Source organism: Rhinolophus hipposideros (assembly GCF_964194185.1).
Source record: "Rhinolophus hipposideros genome assembly, chromosome: 2".
Lineage (NCBI taxonomy): Eukaryota > Metazoa > Chordata > Mammalia > Chiroptera > Rhinolophidae > Rhinolophus > Rhinolophus hipposideros.
The window spans coordinates 75,731,554-75,741,338 of NC_138048.1; the positions used below are offsets into that span (position 1 = coordinate 75,731,554).

The following is a 9,785-nucleotide window of genomic DNA, read 5'->3' on the forward strand; positions in this document are numbered from 1 at the left end:
TTGATTGTGAAGGGGATCAGAATATGCCAAACCAAAATACGCCATTTTGACAGAAAAATTACTTTGAGCTGCAGGTAATTGAGAAACAAAATATACAAAATGAGCTCTCTGTCCTCCTCCTATCTGTCTAAAACCAGGGCATATATTTCACCTTTATCATAGGAGATGAAAGTTGTCACTGAAATGACTCTGCATAACAAACCTTACTAAATAAACCTTATCTACCATTAATTTTCCCTCTATATTTATCTTCTCATGATTTATTGCCCCTAGAACTCCAAATCATTTTTTCTTTTTCTAGTCACTTCTCCACAATTTACCACCCTTTGTAAATATGGCATATAAGCTCTTAAGCCTAAGCCCTTCTTTGGGTAGTCATTTCTTTTCTATGAAGCTCCTGTGTGGATAAAAACTAAAGCATGTCTTCCATTCATCTGTTTTTTGTCAGTTTAATTTGCACATCCCAAACAAAGACTGTAGAGGAACAGTTTTTTCCTTCCATACAATTATTTTTCAATTCTAATCACACATGTTACATTTTTAAAAATTGCTTTTTTCACAGTTTTGAAAAAAATGTACAAAAGCATTGTACTATTAGTAAAGAAACCATCTAAGTTGAGTGTAGAAGTATTAACTTAGAAAGAAAAGAAATCCAAACATTTATATTTACCCACTCTAAATATAGACAAAGGACACAATGGAGCAGCATAATATAAATTATCATAGTAAATAATTGTTAAGAGATAAAATCTCCTCATCGCATAATAAAAACCTCATATACATTCACGGCACAAATCCTAAAAGCTCTGAGCTCACAGAATAATTTTGGAAAGGTAAGTTAAAAAAATAAATTTTAACTCAGATGTGATTACCACAAGCCTGAAGAATGGAAATAAAGTGCAAACATATCTGCATAGGAATTAGAGTTGAAATATTATAAGAATAAATCATATAATGTAAATACACAGTGAGCAGAAAATTACTGTTTAAAAGATAAAATATTTCAACTGCTTTCACTAAATTGAATCTAGTATCTGACTTTCTTCTTCACTGAGCATAAATGTGAATTTAGAATTAGTCTATGAATGATCCAATATTTATTCTTCTGCTCTTTGGTTTTTAAATTTATTCCAAACTTCTCTGTATTTAGAAAATGGTAATATTTTCACTTGTTAACTCTTCAAACAAAATGGCCTTTCCTGTCTACAAAAAGTATTATGGATATACTTTCTTTACTGATCTTTTAATGTGAACATCTAAATAACTGTTATCTCTTTTTCGTAGGAATACACATCCCTGCGATCATGAGCCTGTCTCCAAACCAATTTATAGCAAATCATCCATTTCTGTTTATTATGAAGAATAACCCAGCAGGTACCTTTTTGAGAATTCCCTGGTGGAACTGCTTAAGTCAAGCAGACCTATTCCTAGCTGCTGATTGCAATCTACATATCTGAATCATTTATTCTTTCAATGGGTATTTGTTGAGTGCCAATTTTGTACCAAGCATTCTGTTTTAAGAGATGACAGCAGCCTAAAATAGGGCAGTGGTAATAATAGTTGAGGACATAGCTGTTGTATGTTCTAGCCATTTTAAATACTTATCTCTAAAGCTAACACCATTCTAATATATTAGACATTTGACTAATGAAGACATAGAAGCTCGAAGAGGTTCTGTAGTTTGTCTAAATGGCAGGGTGGGAACAGAACCTACTTGTCTCTGAAATTAGCTCCCTACAGTGCTACAATGGGATTGGAAATTAGAAATTATATATAGAGTTGTGAATGTTTCAGAGGTAGATTCCAAAAGAATAAGTGAGTGGATATAGGCTCTGAGTGGGAGGGAGGGCTCAAACATAATTTCAAATCTCCAATTTGGGAACTTGGTGAAAGATGATGCAGTTAGGTACAAAAAGTAGAGGTCATGGTGGATTGGACTGGCATTTGACACAGTGTTAACATGAGGAAATGCAGCTTGTCTGGGTCACTTTCTCTTATGAAAAAGAGAAGTCAGGAATTTGGGTAGAGTGAGGGAACTTTCTTTAATTTTATATTTAGGACTCTTCAGGAGACAATCATCATGTGAGGGTTATAAACCAGAGGAGAGCAGATACCGTTTGTCATTCGTTTCTGTATCCAGCCAAGTATTTGGCAGAGTGACTTGCACATAATATCAATATCCCTCAAGCCTGAGAGCATGGACATGGGTGTTAGACCTGGGCTCAAGTCTCAGCTCAATTATCTAATAGTTTTCACACAATCACTTATTGGCCGTATTTTCTCTATCTCCTACATGAACATAATATTTGTACCGATCTCAGAGATTTAATAAAATAATATATGAAGCCTGTAACACTGTGTTTGGCACATAGTGTTTATTATGATGAACAAATCAATAAATATAATTGAGTGAATGCTTGAATAAATAAAGAAAGGAAAAATGAAAGTGTCTCTGTAGAAGTTGGTTTACATGGAAATGAAACATAATTAATTTCAGAATCTGAATCTGTTAGATTAACTAGGTACTCTGATATTATTGGCTCCCTAAAGGATATACCAGCCTCTTTTTTAGGCTCCATGACACTAGTGCTAACTGACACTTCTGAAAGTTATATCTTGAAAACAATGGAACAGTTTTGATTTGCTGATATTGCACAAATACAGCTTCATTTCCAGTAGAGGTTGTGTCAATGTTAAAAGATATTCTGATTATGTCATTTGATATATACATCTTTAACCTTTGGATGACTCTAATTTCTTATAATTAGTATGTAATTGTTGAGTATGGAGAACAGAAAGAAATGAAGTTGTATTGGGCATTGACACACAAGGAAATAATTACATTTAGAATAGTGATGTCTGACTCTTTATTTTCCAAGTTGATGACTAAGGCTATGTAATAGCTATCAGTTAAACAGCAGTGAAATTCAAAACTCCAAATAATCCACTTATTCATTTATCTGTGATAGTCCTTCACTATTGGACCTTAATGACAATTTCCACTATTTTATGATCTTAATTGTAATGAAACTTTCTCAGCTAAGGTTACTCCCTTAAAGTATTATTTCAAATAAATGACCACTCATTTATTATTGAGGGCTGTAAATTGTTGCCATATAAAATGTAGAATAGCCTATTATTTTAAGACAATAGACATTCAGTGGTTTATTTTTCTCTCTCACAAATGGACTCAAGAAAACATTAAGATTAACAAAGATGGTGATTTTGCATAGCATAGTAGACTAAGTGGATTAATGCTCTACATAAAATATATTCATTTGACAATTTCAGAAGTATGAGGATAAATGATTTTAGATTTAGTACAACCAATTTTTATCTAGATTTAAAATTTATTTGGGGTTAAATAGTCCTCTTGTGCAAAACCCATACATGATTTGTATTTTCCTATCAGGTTAGTTTTATATTTTAATCATCAAAAGCTCTTATTAAGCTGAAATTCCAAGAAAATGAAGAACATTTTTTATTCTTCTAGGCTGAGGGTCTAGAATAGCTTTACAGATTTTTCAGAAGAAAACTGTGGAAGATCCTATATGAAACGTGCCACTTTTGACAAAGTAGTGAATCATGATTTTGAAACTGACAGTATGCCATACATATTCAAAAATAGTGTGTTTAGAACTCTTTCAGATCTTGAGTTAAAGGGAGAAGCAGACCGCAGGGTGTTTATGGAGAAATCTTTCCTTGTAGGTTATGAGCTTTGATTATGTTATTGTATTTTAATATTAGTAGGTAAAATTTGCTTCCATCTGATGGATACATTGTTTAAATGTAATGATTAAATATGGTTGGAGGCACCTCTTTAAGAAGGGAACATAAAGAGAAAAATGGACACGATAATGATTTCTGCTTCAGCCTGCCTCTAAATACATTGCTATTATGTCAAGGGAGATTTCACTAGTCTGTCCATTTTAGTAGTGAATAGATTGTGACTGCATAAAGACTTAATTCAAAATGTGGTTCTCCTTGGTCAAAAAAACAGATTGAAAAGTCTGAGACAAATGACTTTGATGTAATATGCTACACTTCTGAGTGTTAAAATTTTAAACTATTGTCTTCAATTATGAATTTCTATAAAAGTTATTTAAAAAATTTTCTGAACAATAATTCTGACAAGCATTTTGAGGGCATAGAATTATAAAGATACAAGAGTCACTGATAATCCTATTGTGACTAAGTATAATATATATCCTAGGAAAATTACTTACTGTGTTTCCCCAAAAATAAGACCTAACCAGACCATCAGCTCTAATGCATCTTTTGGAGCAAAAATTAATATAAGACCCGGTATTATATTATATTATATTATATTATATTAACCGGGTCTTATATTAAAATAAGACCAGGCCTTATATTAATTTTTGCTCTAAAAGATGCATTAGAGCTGATGGTTCAGCTAGGTGTTATTTTCGGGGAAACATGGAATGCATCCTATCTATCTGAAAACTAGGGGTTTTTGTTTCTTTTTTTCAGAATTATTTTGATTTTTTTATTATTATTGATTATAATTTTTCATAAAGTATTATTTATTGTAATAATTCATAAAAAGAAAAAAACTGCTGGAGACTATGGCTATTTCCATGTTTTTTACTTCTAAAAAGTCTTTGGACTGAACATTAAAGAGTTAATAAGAAAGGACTCTTTCACTGTTATTCCAAATATATTTAAATATGCTTTTTATCACCTTTAAAATTATGTAAAATTTATTTTATCACTTTTGAAATTAACCTTTATTACATGACCATAGGAACTTAAAGCAACCCTTGACATTGATCCATTCAAGCCACTTCCCTTACCATAATTGAAAAGAAAGGTGAATGGATTTTGACACATCATTTATTTCTGTTTTGTCCTCTAGTTCTTCCTTTCCACTTGCAAACACAGAATGGCTGTAAATAAGTGTTTTCATTTATGCTGTATATTATATCACCTTCATGAGGTTTTGAAAACACTAGTGATATGAAAACATTGTTTTTAGCAATGAACTTTGATTCAGAGCTAAAGGAGATCTGAGAAGCTACACTTTTAACTGTAAGGGCTATGTTACATGCATAAAAAGATGACTGCTAATGCCTTAAATTTAAAACTCTACCATGCTCATTACCATTTTATTATGCTGTGTTTGCCTGACTGAGTCTCTATATTTAGAAGAATACCTCACAGTCACTATATTTTTGCTTTGCTTTATGAAAACAGGACTAATGTATTTTTCATGGCAAGCTGTTGTGGGTGTTAATTTACTTTATAAATTACCAGAAAATGATTAATAATGATATAATTATGTATTTTAGACAAAGGAGATGCTTTTGCTCTTAGACATTGCTTAGCTGACTAAATGGTTTGTTAAAATAGTAAGAAAAACTAATTATTAACTTTTTTCTCCAGATATTCTTGAAATATGTTTTTTTTTTATTTTCCTAGAATCAATTTTGTTTATGGGACGTGTGACAAATCCTGACATCCAAAAGATGAATGGAAGAGATTTAGATTCACTGTGAATAAAAAGTACCACCTCAGAATATAAGATGATTCCTGGAAAATAGTTGATTGGCCAAATATCATCATCTTGCAAATGTATTCTATATATCTGTTTATGTTTTAAATGTGCCTTTGTTAATCTGTATTGACATAGACCTGTATTAATGAATAAGTGAAATTATTGATAAATAAAAATGCATTCAATGTTTCTATTCTTTCTGTATGTCCTATAAAGTCTATATTACAGCATGTAACATAAAATATTGCTATTACTTACTTAAATGTTACTAAGCTATTTTGCATATGAAATTCTTAGATATCAAAGTCTATATTTCTAAAAGACAAGACTAGCTAACTATCAGGCATAACAGCATTAACCAGACCATGGGGAAGTAAGGTCAAGATAGAGTGGGTATCGTGGTTGCCTCTCTGGGATGATACTTAAGATACAGAGATTTGGTATCTATGACAGTAGACAAGCTTTGAGGTTTTCGCTCATCATAATTAGATATTCTGTGTGTTACATTTAACATTTGCCTTGTTTTAATACCTTTTGGAACATATTAATTTTGGTTCTGATTTTTGCTTTAAACATGTGTAGAAAGTGAAAATGAAGAGAATTTTTGTAAAGCTTTCCTGTATGTGAAAGTGACAGCTAAATTAGCATGATTCAGGAGGCTGATCTTTCATAATTTTACACCACTGAGCTAAGGAAGTATTAGAGCCAAGATGGTAATCTATAAGGATTAAATGGAGAACCCGTCCTCTAAATATTCTAGCATGTCAGATGGAAATATCCAAAACACTACTGCGTTCTAATGACTTCATATAACATGCTTCACACTTTTTTCCATTTTCATGGTAATGAAGTAAGGTGTCTCTTTGTTTGTCTTTGCGATTCTTAGTAGAGTTTAATGATAATCACAACCCATTGTTGAGTCCTAATTATGTGTCAGACACTAAAGTAAATATTTTATCTACATTGTTAAATGTATTAAAAAGCCTATGAGTTTTCTCCTGATAAAGAAACTGAGACTCAAAGATGTTACATAAATCAGTCAGGGACATAAAGCAAATAAATACGGTGGTCTTTACCATATTTCAAACTTTGAGCCTAAGTTTGAAATATGGTAAAGCTGAGCTAGAAGTCTGTGACCATAATCACTAATTTATAATTCTTTCTATGAGATCCTTCAATGTAGTACAGGTCTCCCCCTGAAACATTTTGCTGTCTAGTCTCCAAAGTCTGGGTGTCCACCTCCAGCAAAATCTGGAACAATATTCAAGACATTATGAAGACAATTTTAGAATTAATTGTGATTGCTTAAAACCATAACATATTTGAAAGAATATTCATTTTCCTAGACTGTCAGCTCCAGTTTACTTAGATACAGTAAATGCTAATCTATGTGTTAATGATATACCACAGATTTGTTCCTCACCATGGAACTGGTTTGAAAATGTGCTTCCTCTATTCAGGAAAAGAGAATAAGAAGCTCAGTTAAGAGTATAGTAGTTTTATTCAGGCTTGGCCCGGATTTTTGTTTTCCTTGGATTGACAGAGTTCCTATTCTCTTCTTCCACGTGCTACAAGTCAGTCTGCCCTGGAGATTCATTTATTCTTTCCATACATTTTAACTGAGCTCCCACCATGTTCCACTCACTGTTCTAGATACAGGGGATAAATCAATGAACAAATCTGACGAGGTGTCTGCCCTCAGGGGTTTGACATTTTCCTGGTGGCAGCAAGAGAGTAAACTGGTGAACAAATACAAAAAGAAGTTTATTTCAAATGGTGAAAGGTAATGACAGTAATAAAAGAGTATGAGGAAATAAGAAGAGTTTTATAAAAAGAAATGATGTAATAAAGTGACTGCCTAAGTTTCACTTTAAGTACATGTTTTTATAATGTGTTCCTAATGTATTTGCTTTTCTTCAATAAGATCTGTTAAATGTACATCTCAGGTTCCCTATTATGGAGCCGGAATTTGCATTGTAGGGCAGGTAGTTTGGGTTGTTATTTCTCTTCTCTGATTTCATGCTCTGTCTCTGGTAGGTGACTTGGATTAAAAAGTGAGAAAGTTTAAGTTTTTATAGCAGAGAAAGTAGCCTTCTGGTGTGGGTTCAAGCTGAAAATCTCCTCTTCTACCTTTCTCTCAAATAAAGTCACCAGAAGACTTCAGAGAATAAAACCTTTAATCTTCACCTTCAGCTGCAGTTAACTTATTAGCTATTACTGCTGCATATCACAAAGGTTTGAAGTGTCAAGAATATTTTTATAAAATAGATGTCTATTATGAAATAAAATAAGTACAAAATGATTTTCTTTGCCAAACTATATGACTTTTTAAAGATTCACAACAGTGCATACTTTTATGGGATAAAAATATTGTCAAGTTAAAACTCCCTATAAAAGTCTACTACATATATACTTTTTTCCCTCCTTGAAGTAAAATGGTCATTTAAGTAGTAGAATTTTGGGGGGGAAATTTGGAATTGGGTTTTATTGACGTCACATAGTTATGATTCTCCTTTTAGAGAAGTCTGCTACATCAGGCTGTGGGACCTAAGAGGTCAAAAGCCTGAGACAACGAACACTTCGTTTTTTTGGGGGTGAGGTTTATAGAATTCTCCTGAATTAGATCACAAAGATTTGGAAACCTTGTAAGATACAAAGACAACTTTAGGCAGATTTCATTAGAAGTCAGTGCTTTGGACCTCTGGATATAAGATATTTTCTCACAGTACGGCCTCAGACCATTGAAACATACTCTCTGAGGAGCCGTTCTCCTGAGCTGTGAATCCTGAGACTGACTCCATGCATAAGATGAAAAAGTGGGCCCACTGTAATGTTTGCTTGTAAGAGTTTTGTTTTTCTGACTCCGCCCCTTTTTCTCTGTCTCCTTATGCGATCATCTGTAAATCTGAAGCCCGAAATCGAAGAGGTCAAAAATCTAGGTTCTTTCTCTTTCTGAAGCCTGAAGTGACCACCCTGATGGTCTACAAAAGAAATAAAAGATGGGATATTTTTCACTGTTGAACATTATATTTTTGGCTTGTCACCTCCATTCTCTGGGGCTTCAATGTCCTCACCTGTATAGTGAAGGTTTGGACAAATCCTACTGAACATCTTTCTTCCAAAGTTCTATGTTTAGAAACTTTGGACTTCTCAATCGAGACACATATTTGGAATGATGTCTTTTGAATCAATATTGTCTATATGCGGTGCTTTGTCACAAAACCAAACCAAACAAAGCAACCCAGGATGTACCTCTTACTAGGATCCTAGTTCATTACATTATCCTTAACTATCTATAGTTGTCTTTTTATAGGTTTGAAATTTAATTTATAAAAACAAAAGACATATAAAACAATTTTACTATTGTGGCAGAAACCTCTTCCTAGCAAAGTTTTTTGATCATGGTTTCCACCGTGTGGAGCTGTTGCCAGGCAGTGGTGATCTAGCCAGAGACTTCATTTCAGCCACTGTTGCCTTTATCTAAGTAGGGCCTTGTAATTAGTTCTAATCAATGGAAGGGGAGCGGAGGTGAGTGTGTCACTTGTGAGCTCAAGTGATAAGAAATAAGAGTCTCTCTCTCTAAGTGCTCTCCTCTATATCAGCTAGATGTCAATGCTCAAGGTGACCCTGGAAGCCCTAGAAGATGCCAGAACCACTTTCAGCCTAGATTCACCGTGCATCACAGACCCTCTTTGATGCCTGGGTCAAAGCCAACCAAGAGTGTCTTACTGGCATTGAATTGTGATGTGAGCAAGAGTGATCTTTTCATTGGAATTTAAGAGATTTATTAGTGATGAGAGTGAGTGTTAATTTAGAATGTTTAATGGGGTGCTTCTATAACAAAATCCAAAATATGTGGCATATTTTGAAGTTGGACAGCAATAACAAGAACAATACAGACATAGAGTGGAAAACAGGAGAGCTTGTTAAATTGTGGAAATGTGTGGTAAAATTGTTGCCTGTGATAACTTGGAAACTAGATCCTGTGCATGCTAACCCACTATCCAGCCAGAGACTACATCTCTCTTGAACTTGGTAGACTCTCTTGACCTGTTCTCACAAGGTGGAATATGAACAGAAATGCTATATATTACTTCTAGCTGCCGTGATTAGGAAGTAAGTTTGTCTGTTTTTCTTTCTCTTTTGTCCATTCTGCTGGTTGTATATCAACATTAAGGATGACTGTGGAAGCCTCACAAGGCATCTGGAAGATGGCAGAGGCTCCATCAACATGAGTCCCTGGATAATTGCATGGGTAACATACATCTTA

General features: G+C 33.5%; 1 protein-coding gene across 1 annotated transcript in view; it reads left to right on the top strand.

Moving 5' to 3' along the window:
• The window catches only part of SERPINI2 (serpin family I member 2), a 30,119-nt gene extending 24,592 nt beyond the window's left edge, over positions 1-5,527 (top strand). The window contains exons 7-8 of the mRNA XM_081077244.1: positions 1,285-1,374; positions 5,440-5,527. Coding sequence (XP_080933370.1) covers positions 1,285-1,374; positions 5,440-5,516 — 167 coding nt within the window. The 3' untranslated portion in view covers positions 5,517-5,527. The remainder of the gene's footprint in view (positions 1-1,284; positions 1,375-5,439) is intronic.
• Positions 5,528-9,785: the final 4,258 nt, after the last annotated feature.